Source organism: Drosophila sechellia, chromosome 2R (assembly GCF_004382195.2).
Source record: "Drosophila sechellia strain sech25 chromosome 2R, ASM438219v1, whole genome shotgun sequence".
NCBI lineage: Eukaryota > Metazoa > Arthropoda > Insecta > Diptera > Drosophilidae > Drosophila > Drosophila sechellia.
In genome coordinates this window covers 15,222,233-15,244,932 of record NC_045950.1, presented here as the reverse complement: position 1 = coordinate 15,244,932, position 22,700 = coordinate 15,222,233, and the positions used below count along the sequence as shown (strand labels likewise).

Sequence of the window (22,700 nt, the reverse complement as noted above, 5' to 3'; positions counted from 1 at the left end):
ATATCGATATTTGTAGTCTTGGTATCGATAGCCATGTTTAGGCACTTGTTGCTCCCTGCAAATGTTGTGCAACATGGTTTGTAAAAAATTCGGAAAAGAATATATTTTTTATTATATTAAATTTGTTGAACTTTTGAACTACGAAATTTTAACATAAGTAATATAATAATTAAAAATCCGAAAAAACTTCCGCTTTAGTCCAGGTCAACCAAGACAACCTTCACTTCCATAAATGTAGAAAATTTAAACAAATTATCGGTTTTTTTTACATACAAACGTTGCTGTTTATTTCACTTTACGTTCTTTTGTTGAATATGCATATAATGTTCTTGCGCTCATACTTCGTTCCCCGATCGCCGCCGCTCTATAACTTACGCCCCTTACCGATCTAAGTGAATCCGTTGCTGATTTTTAATATATATTTTGATCTCGAGTCAATGCTGGCTGCTACATCGTTTCCTCATCTCTTGTATGTATATTGAATATTCTGGTTGTATATAAGTGTATAATATATTTAATTTAATACATAAAAAGTTGCGCCCACTGCAAGGCGCATCGATTTTCATTTGCTTCGTTTAAAATAGTTTACGTGTGTTTAATATTAAATTGTTTCCATTGTTTTCGCAATGCAAAGATCATATATAAAAATACAAAAATCATAACATTTACATACCACACCGGACCGGACCGTGTGTGTGGCCGCCATATAACTAGGTATTTCATATACTCTATATAATCATATATCATATATCGACGCAACCTCGCACAGTCAATATAAATTATTGTTAAATTACAAAAAATTAAAATGTATATATGTATTCGAATTATACACAACTACCACTCTCTCTCTTTCACTTTTCAGTATAAATAAATTTTTGTCCACTTAATAAACAATTTCACTTCTTTATGCTTAAGAACTAAACTCTTCTTATCCCTTATCCCTTATCCTTCCTCTGCTCCCGCCTCGTGTCCTTCCTTTCGTCCTTCCTCTTTCCCGCTGTCTGATCCACCTTTTTTCCGATTTGCTTGGCCTGCTATCATTCAATAATTTCGCTATTTAGTCTTAGTCGTATATGGAAGTTGAATTGGTACGCATATGTTCAGGAGCGGCATTTTGCGCCGAGTCTGGGGGGGAGTGTACATTATTTATGGGCGTTCCTTTATGTATTTATAAGTATTATTAATATGTATAATACGCAGCAGTCGATTGTTAATTTAGCTTTCTAATTTCGCTGTATAGATCGTATAGATCGCTGGATCGCAGTAATTATTCGTGTGACACTAATGCTAAGTTGCTCGAGCTAACTCTGAGTCCTGAACACCACGCTCAATTCCGCTTTGAACTGTTTTTTTTTTGTTTGTTTGCTTGTTTGTTTATGTTTCTGATTTGCTGAAGACTTGCTGGTTCTTAAATTGAGTCGTATGAGATCGTGTGCTTAGGAAAATGTTGTGGTTTTGTTGTAGGAAATGCGTGGAGTTTTTCCATTTTTTCAGGACCTTTGATGGATGACGTTTGTGGAATTGTTTTTGAGTCGTAATACTAGTTCCCTTTAGGTTAGGTTAATGAGTAGTCCATATATATTAAACCATATATATATATGTATATATGCATGTTTTTGTGGCTGTGTATAGAGAGATACGTTCTATGTATAATTACAAACGTTGTTCATTTTGATTTTTTGTTTTTGGTACGAAACAATAGAGAAATCCCGGCGAGTATAACGAACTAAAAGGTAGAGGTGGGGTAGTATGGAAAACAAACGAAAAAGAGGGGGGATTACGATATACCGAAGATTGCAAGCAATTCTCTTGTTCTCACACTAAAATTGGCTTATAGACTTATGCAAAATAATGTACAACAGAGTTAGTTACATAACTTATAGATGTCGGTAAGCAGTTCTTCCCATTAAAATATAATTACTTTGACTAAATTTCTCCTCATCGTCTGCATCTTTGTGTGTGTGTGTGTGTGTTTGTGTTAGCCTAGATGTTTGTGTTAACCTAGAGCAAATGCATCATAAATATGCGTATGCACATGCCATCACCTCGTCGATCGATCGTCAACATTCTGGCAATGTTGCGAGCTTCGATCATCGAATACGTCGCGAATGCCTTAAATTACACGCCCGGCTCCTGGTTCTCTCCAGTCTCATGATTCTGATCCTGATCTTCGTCCCTTTACGGACGACAGCAGTGGTGTGAGATGGATAGAGCCTGGTACACATTCGCGTTTATCGTGACAGCATTTTGATCTATCTGCGATTGAACTCCGATTTGATAGCTGCAAGGATTGTTAGAAGATCAGTGTCAATTGAAAACGTTCCTATGCCTTTACTATAACACCTACCATCTATGATTTCGTTTTTGACTTTCTGAATCTCCAGTCGCATTTCGCGCACAATCTCAGCCTTCAGTGTGTCCAAGTCGCCATTGGAGAGCGCCAGCGACAGGCCATCGCCATTGACCTGCTTTAGGGATAAAAGGTTATAGACCTCTAACGTGACCACGGTCGGTATCACCCACCTTGAGAATGGTCTCTTCGCTGGCACTACCGAATCGTTTGCGCATGGGTCGCGGGGACTCGCCGCCACTGTTCGTTGTGTTGCTTCCAGCACCGCCCGAGTTACCATTCGCTCCTTCATGGCCACTTCCTGCTGATCCGCTGCCAGCTCCGCCGCTCAGCTTATGGGGCAGTGTATTGGACTTTTCCCAGGGCCGTTTTTTTACCTCGGCTTCAGGTTCGGGCTGCAATATTCCAACCAATTAGAATATTGATTATGGAATAAGTTGAACAAGTTGACTCACATCCTTCTTTTCTGCTTGGGCGCGTCGTCGTGCCAGCGTCTTGGCCATCTCGTCCATCATGGAGGCCATGCCATTAGAGCTTCGTCCGATGGTTCCATAGTTGCCGCTGCCTCCACTGGAGGTGCTGCTGCCGCTATTCTCCGGAGCAGAAGTGGTGACCTAAAAACAATAAACAGTAATACAATGCTTAGTCAAGTTGTATAAGTTAAATAAATTGATATTTTACCTTATTCTTTTTGAGCTTGAACTGCTGCAGCTGGGAGGCCAGCGAGCCCATGAGATCTGCCTGGGGATCTTCCTTCTTAGGCGCTCCTCCCAATCCCGGCGGCGGAGGAGGTGGTGGTGGTGCCCCTGGGCCGCCCGGTGCTGGCGGTGGTCCGCCACCCATTGCTGGCGGTGCTGGTGGAGCCGGCGGTGGTCCACCACCCATGGCTGGCGGCGGCGGTGCGCCGTTGAACATCTGTGGCGGGGCTGGTGGCGGTGGTCCTCCTCCAGCAGCTCCACCAAAACTGGGTGGTGGCGGGGGCGGAGCAGGAGCCGGTGGGCCACCTGGACCGCCCTGGCTGCTCATCCGGTTTAGAGGCACCTGACCTGACTGCTGTTGCTGTGACGGATTCATTGGCGGCGGCATGGGTACCTGACCGTACGGATTCTCTGCCTGCTGCTGGGGCGGAGGTACTGGTGGACCTCCGTAGCCAGGACCTGGCATCGCCGGCGCCTGAGGTGCCTGTGGATGCGCCTGTGGGAGCATCTGCTGCTGGCTGGCGTACACAACACTGTTGGCGCTCGCGGAGCTCGGTAGATGACCATGACCCACCATGTACATTCCACCGTTCTGGAGCGGCGGCTGTGGCGCTTGCGGCGGCTGCTGCTGCGCCTGCTGTGTCGGGTATTGGTGCACAGTTAGATTGGGATTAGAATTGGAGAGCACGTAGTGGGGTTGCTGATACTGCTGTTGGGGTGTGATGGTGGTGGTGTGTCGGGGTTTTCAGGAGATTCAGATTCAGGATCAAGCCAATTTGCCAATGAAATGAAACAGAAATACCGCATGAGGAAACTGGGACGGGGTGAGGCTATATCATATCCAACTCACCTGCGAGGGCGCATAGCCCGCCTGGACCATTTGCTGATATTGCTGTTGCTGCTGCTGCTGCTGAAACTGTTGCTGTTGCGGCTGCTGCTGCGGTGCCGCCGGAATCTGTGAGTTCACCTGCTGTGGCAGGCCATTCGAAGTGGGTCCATTTCCAGTGGGTCCATAGTGGGATCCGGGCTGACCCATTTGCTGCGCCTGCTGCTGCTGCTGTTGGGGCTGTGGTGCCGGTGGGGCGCTGAGGGAATTCCTTTTTGGGTGAGCAAAGGTTCGGCGTGGGATGGGGATGGATCAATGAGTGATATGAGCGATGAGACACGAACTCGTATAAAAGTGTTGGCAGCTACTGCTCATGTGTAAGTGGATAGAAATTGTTCCTAACTTGAGTAATACATATCTTGCTAGAAAATGTATCTGCATCTGAAGACTAATTGGAAAATGGTTTGTCGTTATCATTCGACTATGAAATTGTTGATCTTAAGATTCATTTATAACAACCACGGATTTTCTGCTTTACAATGTTCAAAGAAAAGTGAGTTTCCGACTAACATGTACTAATGACTTATTCTCATAAAATTTAATATTTCTTGAATGGCTAGATCAATCGAGTTTGAGCTAATGGGTTTTTCCATTGCAATGAGCATGCCGTATCCAACACAATTAATGGAAATGGAGCCTACCTGCTGGTGCGATGATGACCCTGGGGCGTCGGCGGGCTCTGGGGGATGTTGTTCTGGTTGGTCTGCGAGGTGGGCGTCTGCGCCGATGGCGTGACGTGCCCACCTATGCTGTTGTTCTGGCGCAGTATGGCTGCATCCTCGCTGGTCATCGTGCGATAGCCCATGTCCTCCTCATAGCCATTGCCATTTGTGGGCGGTCCACCTGGGTTGTTCGCCACGCGACCACTGAGCACCTGAGAAAGACATTGAAATGTTAGCGAATGATACAGATTTTCTTGTAAAAGATATACTTACTTCCAGGGCATGCATCATGGCCCTAGCAAAGTTCTCCGCATCATTTTGGCTCGAGAAGTTCAAGCCGTAGACGAATTTCGAATCGCGCCACTGATGAAATGTGGCCGTGGCCTGGTTGTACTTCAGTCCCTTCAGAATGGAGCAGTTGATGACCACCTCATGATCCTGCAGCTTTCGTCCCACCACGCGGAACGTGTTGTTCTGCTGGTGGTGGTAGATCTGCACCTTGCTCAATCCCGACGAGCTGCCCGAGGGCACCCACTTCTTCTGGTTGTCATCGTACACCATCACAGAGGCCCGCGCCCCGATAATACTCTGCTCACTGCAAGAAATAATTGTGAATATCATGGTTAGTTGGGTCACTTAAATGGTATGGAATGGAACCTTGAATGTGTATGGAAATGATGAGGACTTAAAACACTTCAAGAAGTTCGAGCTAAAAGTTGATAATAGGGAATAGCCCTTGCCTTAAGAAGGAAAGATATGAAAATGTGCGAGAAACGTATATGTAGAACAATTCCATTTTATGATCTTACAGCTTCAAAACGTATCTTTCTATACCTCTTTCAAAGTCTTAAAAGATCGTGGGAAACGAAACGGAAGTTGTGCTAACAAATTAGCCAAATTTGGCAACTTTATTATTTGCACTAAACGAGTTCAATGAAAGAGATACAAATTTATTTATGGCTATCGTGGGATTGGAAGTAAAAAGTATATATTGTTCTATGGTAGGGTTATATATTCATAGAAATCGATTTGCCGTCATAATAAAAAACTTCTTAGACTCGAATAAGACTTCCCAGAAACAATGTCGCAATGAGCAGTCGTTTTCAGATCATTAGATCGGCTCTACAGTTTTCCCCGTGAAAAACCCATTCCACAGCACTTTGCTGCACTGTGATCTTCCAGACTTTTCACACGCCTCGAATGAGCAAGGGCTTTGATCTATGTATGCCCTCGACCCCCCTCTAATCCCATCGGTTTCAGGACAGGAAGTGCAATGCATTTCTTTGTATGCTCGCACACCTGTCATCCATCCAGCCAGATGATCGTCGCGAGTCGCACGGACCGATTAAATGATTCTAATGAAAGTTCTAATATGAACGTGTGTATGCTGCTTTCAACCTTTAGCATTTTCTTCCCCCCGGGACACTCAGTTGACAATTAAAGTCAGCGAGTGAAGTAAACATGGCCAGCAACAAATGAACGCCTTCATTGGAAAAATGCAAAGGCGATGACGAGTTTCCTTGCCTTTTGCTCAACTTGGCTATGTGTTCTTTCTATCCTATAGCTCCGTTCTTTTTTTTTCTGCCCCTTTTTTGTTTTTGCTAGCCTGCACCGCTCCAAGTTGCCTGAGCAGCTCCAAGTTACTCCAAGTTGCTCCGAGTTGTGTGTTACTGGGGGACAGAGAGATAATGACGGAGAGCAGCCGCCAAACGAGTCGAGTCGGCAGTATGCTCGCTTCAGACTTGGCCCGGCCAAAAGCCGCAAGTAGTTTTGCACTTAAATGGAGTGCGCAGATCGGCGGTACGGACGCCTGGACAGACGGACGAATCTCAATCCGAATACGATTCCGAATCCGAATCGCAGTCTGGCTGGCACAGCTGTGCGCCGTTTCAGGGCCTTATATAACCACCGACAGATCGGAGCTAAGTCTTATGAGCCTGTCCGCTTTGATTTGCATCGAAATTCGTGGCAACGAAAGTGAATTTTTTTTTCTGCACACTATAAGAAACTGCGAAACAATAGCGGTCAATCAGTTTTTTTAAATTTCTGTTTTTACAATCGAATCGATTTAAATCTCATAAATTGGATACTGCATATCCGAAAATAATTATAGGAAGTTGGAGTGAGAAAAAACATTGCTTTTGGTAAAAGTGTTTTACTCTTTTTAACAACTTTAATGCAACTTAAATTAGTTCAGTAATTCGCAGCAACAAAGTAGTTGGGATTAGTCACTTTATGACTAACTACTGCTCCATAATCAGTAAAAAATGCTTTCATTCGATTTTACAAAAAAAGTGTCTATTAAACGTGCCGATTCCAAGATTTAAGATACAATCATAGAACTGTATGTGTTTTAATAACATTTGATTATAAATAAATGGAAATGAGTTCATGTTGCGATGACTAAATCGTAAAATGGACACATGTGATACATAGTATTTGTATCGTTAAAGAAAGCAATTAAATATTTCAGTACAAACTACATCTTAATCGTTTTTTTGCGCTGTGCAGCTGAGTGGAAAACCCAAATGAAAATCGAAAAATGGCCAGTTAAATGGGATGCTGAGGGTATGCCTATAATTGAGCCACTGGAAAATCGCTTTGGAAGCATTTTCAATATGTGCCAGGTGAAATTTTCCATGCCTTGGGGATTTATTCGTGCGTTAAGCTTAAGTTTTCAAACTGCAGCGGAGTGCAAGATGCAGATTCGTGTGCACGCGATAGCGTTTTCCAGCTTAATTGGCGTTAAATTATAATTATGATTAAACCGGAGAGTACGACAAGTGTTGCTCTGTGGGGGTTAAGAGTTCTTTGATTTACGAACGATCTCAGCTGAAGCTGAAAAACGCATTCAAATGTCCAGGGCCAAGTACTACGTGCCGAGATTGGAGAAGTATAGTAGAGAAAAGTGGGGGAAATAGGGGATTATTACAGAAGCCCAAGGACAGAGGCATAGGGAAGTGGGTTACACATACGCAAAAATCGTTGTAATGCCCCCAATGAATTTATCTTTGACCGAATTATGGCGACGTTGTAATGTGTGGTGTTGTTTCTGCTGTTGTTGTCGGATCAGATAATGATGTATGTTGCTATAGAGATGTTGCTTGTGTTGCTGCTGTGTCTGCTGATGTTGCTGCTGTGTCGATAGTGTTGCTGTTGCAGTTGCTGCTGCGGCTGTGGCTGCTGTTGCCGTTGTCGTTCTAATTGAAAACGACATGGAGCAGCCCAGTTTGGAGGGTTGAGTTTTCGAGGGTTGGTTCGGATTCACCGAGGGATTCGAGGGCGAAACGCATTTGCGCAAAGTGGAAAAGATCAGAGATGAAGAGGAGGATGGGGACGGGGATGAAGTTAGGGTAGATGAGCTGGTTATTGATGTGGCTGCACTTGATGATGAATCTCTTTGCGTTGGCGTTGGTACATACAACATCTGATCCTGCTGCTGCTGAGATCTCTGTGGTGCCTCATAGATGGGTCCTGCCTTTGGACTAGCCTTGGGTAACTGCAGCACCAACTGCTCGTGCTCATGGTAGCGCTGCCTCAGCTCCTGCTGCTGATAGTGATGGTACATGGGATGACGATAGTCCAGCAAATCCAGCTCCTGCAGCTCCTCAATGCTGTAGTACTCCGACTTGGAGCCCAGGCCGCCGACTGGAGGCGACATCTTGTGGTGCATACTCTGGCTGCGGCGTATCATCAGCTCGCCCGAGTGACCAGGTGCCACCACCTGGTACTCGCATATGCCATTGCCCGGCTGCTGATGCAGTTGCTGGTGGTAGGCCAATATCGGAGTGGAATTGGCGGCACTCGATGGCTTCTTGCTGGTGAACGAGGTCTTCGCGTAGAGCTTCTTCATGGCCATTAACCGTTGGCCAATATTTGCAGAGGCGTCACAGACACTAAACAGATCCCACGATCGATCCCACACTTAAGCACACTATGAAACCGAACGATCGGATCGGATCGGATGTATCGTATTTATGTTTGCCTAGGCTCTTGGATCTATTCGCTCTCTGCCCACTGGTCACTGATCACCGAATACCGATCACCATTCGCCGTTCCAAGATCTCAGCTGCACACGTCTGAACGCACTCAAGACCCGCTGGAGACTAAAGCCAAGATCCAGACCGAGATCGCGACTGGGTCTCAGAGACCGAAACGGTCTCTCAGTCGAGGCCAAGACAAACAAAAGCCGAGAAAAAAAAACTCTAAAGGCGAATGAGCAGAAAAGACGTGAGCGAGAAACTGAGTATCGGCTCACAATCTGTATTTTTCTCTCATTTTAGCGGCTGCTGCGCTTTGAATTCGTCTAAAAGGCAAATAATTACACTTCAAAGTCAATAAAATAATGAGAAATGATGAGATGTGCTATGGCTGTTGAGCTGGATTGACCCCGAACTGGGAACCGAGCATAATGGCCAGGTAGATGGAGACCACAACCTGACTCACAGTCGCTTTAGACGATTCCCAAATGGCATGACAATTAAAAGACGTGAAGGGAAGTAGTCGTCTGCATAGAACCTATTGAGAAAAAACGTTCTCGTTTTACACGATTTTGGTTGAGGAACGGATGTAAGATCAAGGTATTTAAGATTTTCATACTCAAAACATAATGTAAACGCTTCAAGTACGATTATATGTATATTTTGACAAGTTTTTAGGCAGTGAAACAGAGTTTTAATCATAAAAAGGATTGTTAGATCCTTAAAATATCCAAAATCTTCGGAGAGCTACAATGATACAATGCTCAAAATCCTAAAAAATTAAATAAGTTTTTTCTAAAATATCTCATAATGAATTTAGGGGTATACCCTTACAATTTATCGCCTAGCTATGAAATTGTGCCAGTTCCTTCTCAAATTTCTCATGCAACTTCGAAGGGTATGCGATAAGCTCTCGAATCTTACAAAGTTGCGCCTGGGGCATTTCTGCCGGCAATCTTGAAGCCTCTCGTGACCGTCGTTTAACCAGTTGGTCAGTCTGTCCATCCGCCAGTTAGTCATTCGGTCAGTGTTTGTGATTCAGTGAGTTGGTTCCGTCCGTCAGTGCGATAATTACTTAAGAAACGAGCTCAATAATTTATATTTCCCCCTCGAGTGACTATTACAAGTATTTTTCCCTCGCTGCGTTTTTGTTTCCTCTATTTCAACTGTTCTTTGGCGGCGAAAAGCGACGGCGGCGGCGGGAAATGGGGGGACAAGCTGGAGGCACAGCTTGTAGCATGTTATGAAAAATTCACATACAACATTGTCTATCTCAACTTGGAGCACTCAGCTCTCAGAGATCTGAGCCTCTGTTTCTGACTCGCTGGCTTATGTTTCAGTCTGATTCGGTTTTTTGCCCCACAACAATTCCTAAACGTAATTTCCAATTAACATTATTGTGGCCCATTGTAAGTGGTTGTGTAGTGGCTGTTGGTGGTTCACCGATCTCTGATTTGAGCCAACTGATTACCGGCTAGCTTTAATGGCTCTGTCAGAATGGTTCAGTTCGTTTTTTTTACCCACTTTTTTTGGAGCAGAGCGTGTGCCGCGGCTTAAATGATTTGGCAACTAAATATTTATAAGGGGCACTACGAGTGCGAGTACTATAATCCATATGGCTGTCCATAAGGACCCGCAGGCAGACATCGGACTGGGAAAAAAAAGCATAAAAACAAACAGGGCCCACACATGTGAGCAGCGGAGTCACAAAGTAGGTTGCCAGGCAGACAGGAGACTCAAAACAGTTTGCCCATGGCAAACATCAAGAAGTGCTGGGGGACAAGTGGGGGTCTCAATCAATATCGAATATCACTGCGCGATGAACTCGTCACGGGAGGAGCGCTTCCTGCCGTGCCTGCACTGCGAGAAAATCCGTGCTCAATTAGTTTCAACATTTATATTTATCTAATAAGGTGTTGGAAAGGTGTTGCCACTGTTTATGTAGAACACAATATTTTTCTATAATTTAGCAAACCACAAATTCAGAAAGGAAACTGTAAACAAATTTGTTTCAATTGGCGAATATTTAATCTAATTTTCATTCACAATTTTTTTTTTTTGTTTGTTTATTGTGTACCGCAACTTTTTTCTCAGTACTGACTAGCAACTTATTAAAAACCTGACTAAAGCCTGGAATTGGGTCACATTGCAGCACCTCATCTCAGACCTTCTTATCCACTGGCACAGGTGACGATATGTTGGGATCCATTCAGCTTATGGAAACCAACTTCAATCAAGCTCACAGCCAAAAGGATTAACGTTGGACGTTCCGACGAACCACTCATATTTACTTATGTATATCTACATTCGTGGTGACTTAAACTCAAACACAAATAAGCCCGGGTAAACTCAGAACTCGTTTGATTTTGTACCGGTAAACACATAAGAACATTTTCAATTTTTCGAAAACGGTTCTTTCACTGAAATTCGTTTTGATTAATGCACACGATAAGCCGGCAATTATGGTACTGCAATTAGGGAGCACTTCACCGATCGAAATAGACGCATTTAATAAACAGGCGCCAGAGATGCATCTGCTCCTCACCTATTCGGTAGACTTCCATAGAGCGGCTCCGTGGGACAAATGTTACCCATTGAGCGGCGGAATTTCAACTGGGATACTCAGCGAACTGGACAAATTCAGGGGAAAAAGCTGCGCACAAATTAAGTTTAAAGCACTCGCTGGCTAAGCTGACCGGATTTCCTTGGAGACAACATTTTAATGATGACACACCCAAAAATAAGGCAGAGAAAAAAAACTAAATAAACGCAAACTTGCAACGTTTTTGCTTATTCACAATTCATTTATCGTAAGGGGATGGTGTTCTACCAGCTTTTCAGCAAGCAAACTAACTCCCCAAATGGAAAGCCGCACCCCGCTTTTAGACCAAACAAATTATGGGGATTAATAAGCGAGCAGCTAGCTGCTCCACTTCTCGAAAATTAACGCCCCAGCCCCAGCCCCATCCCCAAGGAACTGGGTTTGGGTTAGCCATAAATTCTGGCAAATGAGCTTCCAAAAAGGTCGACCCATCAATTTTGCAGGCATCAATTTTAGTAAACAAAATTATGCCGAAAGCCAGGGAATTACAACTCAATTGAATAAAAGCATAAAATTGTCGTTTGATTATTGAAAAAAAACCTATACTATATGTACTATATGTATGTAAAATTCTGCCAAAAAGTTAAACCCACAAATGACAATAACTTTTAGGGTGGCAATCACACTTTCAGAAAATGCGAAGAGCATATGTGAATTGAACTCAATTTGAATGAAAGTCAGAAATTGTCGTTTGTCTAATTGAAATGTCCTTCACAAGCGATTGACAACATAACTTGTATCTGGCAGATACGTAAGTAAGTGAGCGTTGTATCTATTCATTGTCAAATGTTCTGGTCGTGTAAACTTACGTCATTGCAATTTGGTTTCCGTTGTTTTTCTAGCTTCTGCCTTCAGCTTTCACGTTTCTCTTCGGTTCTCTGCTGTGGAGGGAAATTCGCTTCCAGTGTCTGGGCTTTTCAAGGGTATGAGATCTGCAAGACCGGAAAAGAAGAAGATACAGATACAGATACAGATATAGATACGATTACGGTTACAGCTCGTAAATCAAGTGCAGGCACACGTGTATCCCACAGATACCACTTCTTTTCGTGGGAAAATCAATGCGAATATTCCCCCTTTTCCTTACGAGCACAAGTTTGCCAATTTCCTCCATCCAACGAGGCCGTTTGCAAAAGTAGTTGTATCCCCATTTTCCACTTAGCTTGCTCCATTCGGAACCAATCGAACCGCCCGTCCTTTTTTCTGACCGAACGGCCATGAATTGATATTGGCCACATCGTTTATGAGGCATTTGCGTAATGAGGCAATTGCTTTGGAAGCAGCCCAAAAAAAAGGTTATGAAAAAGGTGAGGTCAACGCACCCGGAGTCGAAATGTAATAAACTTAGTTGTTCCGCAAAATATCTCCCATGGATAAATCGATATCTGGAACCTTGAAAACCGCACTGTTATATGCTGAACCCATCAATTAACCATCGGCGGTAGTGAAAGCTGGTCTAATGAATTAATAACCCGCGCAGAACAATCAACTCGGTATTAGAACCGAACTGAAACGAATTGCTTGACTTTTTCTTTCCATCTATCTTTCTATTATTTTGGTCATTGACAAAAGACACAAGTCATAATGGAAGCCGCAGTAAACAAAAGTAAAATGAAACGAGGCATTTACATTTTAGAGGCGGATAAAAAATCAGGTCAGCGCTTTAAAGAAGATCTGGGCCGCCCCTCGCTGCCACGCCCCCGCGGCAACATCTTGGGCCAAGAATTTTGACCTAGTTTTCCTCCCCCCCAACATTCCCATTCCGCTCTGCCAAGCTCTGCCTCCTGAAAACCCCACCGCTTACGTCATAGAATTCCGCCTGGAAAAACCTTCATTCAAAAGCACGCACTTGTAGTTTTAACTTTTTTTTACCCGGAAATGTTGTTGCAACATTGCTGTAGCAAAAAAAAATAAATAAATAAAAGAAGTGGGAGTTGGGTGACTTTTTTAATTGGAAAATGTTGGATTTACCCCCGTGTTGATGGGCCAACATTTTACCAGTTAATTTTCGCATATTCCAAAACAAAAGAAAGCCATTGAAGGGCAATTTCAAGGTGTGGGCGGCAAAATGGGTGGCATGGTGGGTGGCAGGCGCATATGTGCCGCTTCCCCCTGTCCAAAAAAAAAAAAAAAAAAGAAAAGCACACACCACCGAAAATTAAGCCCCTGGGCAATTATCCAGAATAAAAACCCGAGCAAAATAAAACAAACAGAGAGAGCATGGGACAGCCAGAAATGAAGAACAAGTGAAATAGTTGGCACTCGGCAGGCAAAAAGGGAGGATAAGGAAATATATTGGGGCAAGGGTGGTTTTGGACTCGTCTGGTTTGGGACAGCAACCCCTGACCAAGAGTTTGCACTTTAGAATGGCTCTCCGTTTCGCAGGGAGGAAGTTCTCTAAGGGATCAGAGTTCATACACGGTGTAAATTTGTTACCGGTTCAAATTTCGATGTTTAACCCGGTTTCAAGGGTGACTAGCGTATATATCGGTTGACCAGCTCAATTGTTTACCAAAACAAATGCAAAGAACAATAATATTTAGCCATAGTAATAGTGCAAGAATACGATTTAAGTCACTCGTTATCTTAACATTTTAGGAGTCATACCGAAACTCTCCTTGAGACACCATTTGTTTTTAAGCGTTTTCCTGGTATTTTCACCTTTCCCGATGATGTCAGTGGGTTAGGAGTTGACTCATTTCCCTCCTCGCGTGATATTAACAATTTGCCAGCCCGAACGAAACCACTCTAGTGTCCTATTCACAGAAGGAACCATTGAGTCAACGCTCCTTCCCCAGAAACCCTATATACTCCCTTGCCTCCTTCTTTCCTGCAATTTACTTCACCTACTACACAGTAATCAAAACAATATAGGTTTTTAGAATTTTCAAAACGAACTTAACACGACTTATATACATTTTACTATTAGTTATTAGCATAATTTATAAATTTTTATAATAGTGTTACATTTTTAAGGTTTCAAATTGACTTTTTGGCTCAGTGCCTCCATTCATTTTTCACTTGCAGCTCATAAAAGTCGCAACGAATCCTCATTAAGTCCGGCTAACTTTTCCTGCCCCCAAAACTCCCCCTTTCATTTGTCTTCATGCCACTCGCTTTATGCGGTAATTTCTGTTGTCTCCTCTGCTGCTGTTTTTTTTTTTCTTTTTTTTAGCCCCAAGGGGAGTGTTTCGGAGTTGGAGCTGCTGGATGGTAACTGGTTTTGGGGCCAGGCTTTGTCCGCGTTTTTTCCACTCATTTGTGGGACTTCCGAGTAGGGACTTTTGGCCCCGGGGTTTTGGGACCTGTGCGCACACACGTGTTGGCCAAATGGAATTACTGCACAATTTTAATGCTTATTTGGGTCGCACTTCGGTACTTGTGATCTTGCCCGCTGAAAGATCTAATTGATCGATTTGCGAAAGGAGCTGGCGATAATCGATGGATGCTTTGGGATGGATTGCTTCGCAGAAGAATGAGACCTATAGTTTTGGGATGAGGAAGCAACTGTGTGTTCCCTGTTGACCTGAATTCCCAGGCATATCAAAAAACATGGCTAGCCAACCGGCAAGTCATCATTATCATTATGAGCTTCTTCTTCAGCGTGTCTTGGCTTCTTCATTTTCTGTATGTTTGCCTTTGGCAGTAGCTGCAAATTAAAAACATATTTACAAGTTATTAATTTGGCCAAAGATGTTGCAAGTTTTTTCCCTTTTGTTTTCGATTGTGGGCGTGGCTGTCGTCTAGGAATTAACCCTGGACAGCCGACCGTCTTTACAACTTAATTCGTAGATCGATCTTCGCTCTGATTCGTGGCGGAAAATCGAGGAGTGGAACTGGCATATTTGGGAAAACATTCCAGTTGTTTTTTCGGTCGGCGTTTTGCTTCAAAGCGTAAAGTTAATGGAGCGCGGCAAATCTTTTTTTTTTTTTGTTTTTCTTGTCAGCGATAATTATTGAATAATGATTCAATTGTCTGTTGTTGTCGGTGTTGTTGAGGAATTTATGTTCTCCCAGCTGATAAAAAAAAAGCCAGAGAATCAAGTCAAACATTTTCCACTACAAAAGGGGAAGTCTATTAAATTATTACACTGTCACTGGCACAATGGAGTGTGGTGCCCACAAATTCTGTGACAATGCAGCACCGCCCCCCACCAACCGCTTTCCAGCACTGGCTTTTCCACAATCCGCTGGCGGTGCACAAAGTTCAAGTGGGGAGCATCATAAAAATATCATAATCATAATATAATCTAAAGGGAAACGAGTGAGTAAGAACACTAAGGCGAACCGAAGTTACAATACCCTGGCATCAAGGAAAACTATTTGGAATAACATTAGTTACAAGTGTAAAGTAGAGTTATTCGACAAACTATGGCCTTAATCATTCAAAAAAGTTACATTTGATATTTATATTATATTAATATAATAATGTTTATAAACTATCTATAGAATCTTACAATTAAGCTACAGAATTCCCAGCATAGTTAGACCTTCTTTAAAGGGTACAAAATAAATCCAGAAATGTGGGAGGGCAAAGGGAGGAGGAAAGTGAGAAAAGGCAGAGAAAAAAGGGTGGGGAAAGTCACTGCAATTGAGCGAGAAATAACAATAGAAGCGGGACGGGAAGGCAGCCAACAAAAGAGTTCAAGTTACAAATTGTGCAGGAAGATAGGAATGTGTGAAGGGGCAAAAACGAGACGAACGAAACACGGTAGTAAGCGAGATAGACGTTTGCAACGCCACCTGTGGGCCATTCCGCAAACCGCTCAAGAAGCATCTTAAAAACTGAAACCAAGGCGAAAAAAGTACGAATTTGAAGTTTAGGTGGAAGCTTTTAGTTGAAAACAAGAAAACGAAAGAAATCCCACCCACTTTTCACTTCCCGGCGATGGTGTTTTTGTTGTTGGCATTTTATATTTCCCGTTTTCGTTGTTTTGCCGACGCTGGAAACTTCAGACTTGAAGACCGAGAGACCGGAAGCACTTCAAGTGCTTGCAATTCCATTGAGCAAAGTGCGGGGGCTATAAAAAGGGGATCAAGGGGTAAATGTGTGGTGGGATTGACTTTGCAATCAACTTCGCCTGCAACTTTGACGCGATTTGAATTCGGTTTCCATCATAAAACCAGATTGGTGAAAAACCCAATTTGGATATCAGCCGTTCTATTATTATTATTTTATTTTTTGAGAATCACTTTTGGAAGAGATTTACACATATATTTGGTAGCCTCCAACTCGGGACAAACATAAAACTTATATATTCCCTCAACAACTGTATTTATTGAGGATTTATCAGTGGAGCACTTCCCGTTTTCAAGTCGAGAGGGAAGCATTCGCATTTGAAGATAACGCGTTTATCTGAAATATTTCTGGGGCCTTCGCTTTTGTCAATGATGGAGGATCTTGCAACATGAAAACTCCCACAACAGAATTCAATTAGTATTTGGTGTTCCGAGAATTCTTCATATACCCAATATTTTTTTTGCGCACTTTGCTTTGCTCCGCACATTTTCATGATCAATTTTCACATAGTAATTTACCTTGAAATGGAAAACATTTTGCTTTGCAGCTTTTTTTTTATACTCTTTCCCAGAAGCGCGTCCAAAAATAAACTTCTTGTTTATGGTTCAAAATGGTATTATTTTTGGCCAAATACGGTTAATACCGAGAAAGCCTACTTCAAAACCCACTCCCCAACTCAGTTTAAACAAATGTAAATTGTAAATTAGCCGCAGACAACATAATTTCGTTTTAATTAATCTGCAACTCATAGAAATTACATGGCTCGCATATCTGAGGCACTGCATCTGCAAAGGGGCATAAATAAGCAGACATATTTATATATGACCATATATAGTATATACAGCTAGCCAAGCGTTAGAGCGTGAAGTAGTAGCAGTCGGGCCAGAAGACGAGCTCAAGAAGATGGGGAACCCATGAAACTGTGGGCTAGGTCCATGTATTCCACGGCTTTTCATCTTTTTTTTTTGCCGCTTGCCGTTTTCTGTTTGTTGTGGCAAAATATCTAGGCCGTAAAAAATGGTTAAACGCCAGAGCAATTACCAGGCCAAACAGCTTGAGGAGAACGTGGCTAAGTACGAAGTGCGATGCCCATGGCCAACTACAGTGGAGGTCTTATTAAATGTACATATATCTTCAGGACAGGAGAAGAGAACTTCTCTGGCAACTCACATTTCATGGCTTACATTTTTCTTGTATACTAAAATGCAACAGAAGAATCCGAAAGACAATGAAAGCTTCCACTTAAGCGAAATTTCATTTCTGAATTTTCCGCTTATCTGTGCAGTTTGCGACCCGGTTATATCTGCAATTTATGCCATATATAGCCTCTCGTATTTATCATATATACACATTTGTGTTTTATGCATACGCAAACAGGGCACATTTGTATGAGAATGTTCAAGTTTAATCTGAGTTGGCTGACGCTTTTCAACGCTGCGATTGCAACAAGCTTTAGAAAGAATTAAGTTTTTGATAAGATGATAGAATATTGGTTACCCCTTAGGTAGGTGTGTACACTATTCTATATTCTGAAGGTTTATTAAATCACATGATTCTTCTTTATCTGGAACATGTGCTTAAACAATCTTCCCAACAAGTATGTACTCTTGCTAAATAAATAGCGATGATAATGAATTTAAGATTTATAAGAATTCCTATCTCGACAAACGTCATATGCTCTTTTGTGGTGTTTACTTACAGGGTATCACCGTTTCCAAAGTAAAGATCTCAAAGTACATAGCTGCATTACTTTCCAGTTTTCTGCGATGACAGCTGTCTCTTGTTGTCTGGATCGCTAATTCCCTCCATTAACTATTACTTAATTGCCGCTTGACACGACGCCTAAGCTGCATGCCCCCATTTCCCCGCACTTTCCCATGCCTGGCGATAAAAGTCCAATCAAGATAAGATTGTTTTATCTGTCTAGCTCAGTTTTTGTGAGTCATATGCAAAATATTATAGTTTCAGCAATATCCAATCCAATCAAATCAGATCAAATCATTTCCTGAATTTGCGCAGAACATTGTGAAGAGGCGAAACAGACACAAATCCAGAGATATAAACAAAAACAATTGATTGAATCAACAAGCGGCCAAGTGAAAGATATTAATTAGTCAGCGTGGCATGGGGGCATATAAAGGGGAATTCTCTAATGAGAAAACCCAAACACGTTCCACACATCCGATTCCGATTGCCGGTCTCCGTTTGTGGATCATGAATTATGCAACCGGCGTTTAATAAATATATTTAATGCACAAACAAAGTAACATTCATTTAGAAAAAAAGGAATCTTAAGATTTAATCAGATTCTCATAACTTATATAAAGTTAAATACCATACCATACACAATATACTTAGTGGGAATAACTAAAGTATCAGAATCATTGCTTTACATTCATATACCCAAAACCGTAAATATTACTATGCAAATTTTTCTCAGTGTACAATTGATTTATTGAGAAATGGCCATGCAATTGCTGGCTAGAGTTGCTGAGGTTCCATGGAGTTTTAGTTATAGAGTCATTAGACAAAAGATCTGTGTCACGAGCCATTTCCTTGGTCAAGTGGAAGGAAGCTAGCGGTTAAGCAGAGAAAGAATCGGGCAGAGGAAAAAACATGTCTCAAGATTCCGATCCCTAGGCTCTTCATGTTGGTCCCGCATCTCCATAACTCACACACAGATTCAGATTCCGATGCGAACTGAATTGAAACGGATCGGTTGGGATTGGATGACTCGAGTCGAGTGCGGAGAGTGGGAGGAAATGGCTGTGGATGGGGATGTGGAAGTGGACAACAGGCCTTGGCAGCAACAACAATGCGGAAATGTTAATTGGATTTGTTGTGGCATCCATGTGGGTGGCTCACCATAGACATCTCTTTCAGAGTTCAGGGGTCAATGCATCGACAACCATATCAGCCTCTCCGCTTCGCTCTTTGTCTTCCGCTTGAGGCTAAAGCTGAATGATACGACACCCGAGGTTACTCACAGAAACGAAAAGTTGACGCGGCCAGTTAATGATTCAGATTCAAAGGTATTTTTTCGCTTCAGTTTCTTTCCGATGCATCCGCCTTAAATACCTGGAAGTTTTGCGTAAAACCCAGCGTTCCAAACATTTAGTCATCGTAAAAATGCCAAAAAAAATATAATGCCAACAGCAAGGGATGTAAACAAGGGAAGAAGTGCTATCTTTCTATTTCACTTTAAATACAGTAAAGCGTCGACAACTAAAACAAGTTGTGGTAACTTTGCTCAAGAAATTCAGCATAAGAAGTCAATTTAGAAGGTGCATCAAAACTGAAAAACTGTAGTTCAAGGAGTTGCCACAGTAAATTTTCCATCTTAGAGACGCTTGACTGTAATTCATTTTAAAGCTGATAAAATGGAAATGGAGCAAGCAAAAATAAAACAAAAACAACTACAAATGGGGGAGCATGTTGTCTGTTTGTTATTAAACTAAAGCAAATCGTAAAGCGAGGACATGTGTGTTTTGGTTTTGTTTTCCGCTTCATTCGGAGGGGTTTACTTAAGTTTTTTATCTTATCTAGTAGCAGCTGGAAAACTGGGCTAACGGTGTTCAAATAACTGTGTCGTCACACCCTCTTTCTCTCTCTCTCTCTCTCTCTCCCTCCCACACTCCATACCTCTCTTTCTATCGCAACACCTTTCCCGTTCTAATGCAACAATTACGAAATCCGCGTTGCATGCGGCCATGTGTTTTCAAATCGGTTTTGCCCAAGGGAAACCCAAAGAAGCGGGGAAAAGCATAACGAAGAGTAGGCCAAGAAAGAGGTGGGAATAAATGGTAGGTAGCAAGTTGAATGCTAATTTCTGGAACTGAAATGGAACTTCCCCTACTTCCATTATCATATGGCGCTTCGAGATATGGTAATCTTATAACATTGCAAAGAAAAGAGTACAATTGAAATGAGGAAAACTATAGAAGTTTTTATAATAATACTATGATTGAACTCTTTCGTCTTAAATCTTCTTATTTGCTCTTAATTGAAAAATATTCATGCCTTGATTATAGTAAGGACGTTTTGTTTCGAAGTTATAAAACTAAACTATAGTTTGGATTGTTGAGTAGTCAACGACAAATGGTTTTCATAATAACCCACCTTGATGTTGAGTAAGTTACAAGTTGGGCTTTTAATTGAATTGCTTGCCATAAAACGCTGATTTTCGGCCCATTTGCGAACGGGTTTCTTCGGTTTGAGCCCTATGAGTGTGGCATTGTGTTTGTTTGTGTCGGGTCTTTGGCCCGCTTCATTTGGCAGGCAAGCGTAAAAGCCTAAAAATGAGTCATGGCAAAGTTGGCTGCCGTTTCAGGGCTAAAGGAGTTTTGCAGTCTTGGTTGGTTAGTAGTAGTTGTTGTTGCAGTTGCTGGCTGCTGGTGCATTGACATTTGAATGTTTGCTGGCAATAACGGGTGCGGGAAGGGAAGGGGGCAGAGCTTGAAGTAGATGTGGAAACGGCGACTGGAGAGCTGTGGCAGAAATTAAAGTTCAAACAAACACGAAGAAGAGGAGGAAAATCGAGGCTGCCCCACCCGCACAATCTGCGCATCTCTCTCTCTCTTTTTTTGGGAGCTCGCTCTCTCTCTGCGCCCCTCGCTCACTCCTTGTGCTCCTTTTCATTTGGCAGGTTTTTGTTTGTTTTGCGGCGAAAGAAGCCCGGGAAGAAGAAGAAGAGGCAGTGCAGTTGCAGCCAAAACAAGAGGAATAACAACAACAAAGGGAAGGCAGAGCGAGAGAGGGGAGCTAAATAAGTAATTAAAGCAGAGTCGAAAAGGAACAGCTGCCCCTTTTCTTTTTCTTGGAACTCCAAAAACAAATCAGCAGCAAAACCTGGGGCTTTTTAAAGAAGGGATTGACCTACCACTCCAAGAACTTGTTTTAAAATACCCATAATATATAATATTGTTTATAAAACTTTATTTTCATAAAATATATAAAAGGATCCCCTACAACTTTAACCCATACCCGCCCCTGTACAAAACGAAAACAGGTTTTGGGTGCAGGCAAAAAGCAAAAAAGAAGATCAGCCAGAGTAGCGACAGCTGTTTTTAAAGGGTCCACACTTAATTTGCGTAAATCTAAGCGAATTTAAATGTTGGCGAAACTATCTAAAAACTGCCCTCGCACACACACACACGCACGCACGCCGAGGGAAAAGGGAGAGGTGCGCAAAAAAGGGCGTGTTTGTATAGGAAGAAGAAGCAGCAGTTAAAGAAGGCAGCAGGAGGAAATTAGCAAACAGCAAGGGGGCTTTTGAAGATGAAACAGCAGCACATATCATTATAATGGAAAGCATATAAAATCGAAAAAAATCAAGTGCATTTCCTGGATTAAAAATAAATTCTTGCAGAAAAGCAACAAAAACTTACCACAACATTTTGGTTGATTCCGTTTCCACAGCGAAAATGCGTTGGTATTGGTGTGCGGCGTCTGCTTCGCTGCTGCTGCTTCTTCTTCAGCTTCCCACAAAGAGAGAGGGAGCGAGAAAGAGAGCGAATTGCAATTTTCACGTCTCTGGCGGTTTGGAAAATAATTGTGATTTAGATTTTTAATTAAAATGCTTGACTTCTTTTCGGGTTTTTGATTGCACACACACCACACGCAAACCGAAACAACACAGTTATGAGCGTGAGTTAGCGGGAGAGAGAGAGTGAGAGTGAAAGAGAGCGGGCGGGCGGGGGAGAGGAAGAAGCGAAAAACTCCTTTTCAAGGAGTAGACACCAATTTTTCTCGCCTCTCTCTGTCGACGCGAAAATAGAGTTTCAACTTGGGCGATTGCTCGATTTTTGTCAATAACAGTACACCAGCACACACATACACACACTTTTCGCGAGCCCAGGATGTTCTATAAGATGAGCTCCTTTTTCCCCCAAAAACTGCGATCTTTACTTGTTTTCGTGCTTTGTTGTTTGCGATTACTATTAACTCAATCCAATCACTCACAACTAATCGCTAGCGTTTGGCGGTGTCATTTCCGCGACAGCACCAAACAAATCAAAGGAAAGGCGGCGTTTTTCCCGGAAAAAACAGTCCGTGTCCGCTTTGCGTTCCGTTTCGATTCGTTTTTCGCGACAGTGTGCCCAGATGGTGGTATACCATTTACGTTGAACGCTCGCAACCATCCATGAATTCACTCAAAAATCTTGTTTCCTCAAAATACCATCGTGAGTCATAGACTAGTGTGGGCACACTTAAGAACGTATCGAATCTTATTATTTTTATTTAAATGTATATTCAGATTCATAAATTGTATTCTAATGAAAATTTTAGTAAGCAATTTTAATATTTAAAATTTATTCATTAGACTTTAAAGTTGACATATAGTTCTCATTAAGGTTTAGCCGCGACACAAACCCTCAAGATATTTATTTTGTGAATATCTTAGATCTTAAAACTATCAAATTCATCATTCAAAATTTTATATATTTAAATACATGGGGTTTCACAATCTACCCAGTTTGCAAGATCAAATTGCTCCTTTTGC

The 22,700-nt window shown here is 42.3% G+C and overlaps 1 protein-coding gene across 11 annotated transcripts; it reads right to left on the bottom strand.

Annotated features, from left to right (window-relative positions):
• Positions 1–405: 405 nt before the first annotated feature.
• Positions 406–22,301, bottom strand: LOC6609897 (protein enabled). Of its 11 annotated transcripts, none has more exons than XM_032714871.1 (11): positions 22,106–22,301; positions 21,586–21,730; positions 11,988–12,110; positions 4,870–5,191; positions 4,576–4,808; positions 3,899–4,145; positions 3,032–3,757; positions 2,806–2,964; positions 2,524–2,745; positions 2,348–2,468; positions 406–2,281 (listed from the first exon to the last, which is right to left on the bottom strand). In XM_032714871.1, exons 3-11 carry the CDS (start codon positions 11,990–11,992, stop codon positions 2,253–2,255), a joined length of 2,064 nt encoding a protein of 687 aa, XP_032570762.1. In that variant the 5' UTR covers positions 11,993–12,110; positions 21,586–21,730; positions 22,106–22,301; the 3' UTR covers positions 406–2,252. The 11 variants fall into 11 exon arrangements, with proteins under 11 accessions (XP_032570762.1, XP_032570763.1, XP_032570760.1 ...); XM_032714872.1 differs by having other exon boundaries at positions 22,160–22,301; XM_032714869.1 differs by having other exon boundaries at positions 21,586–22,301.
• Between the last annotated feature and the right edge of the window lie 399 nt (positions 22,302–22,700).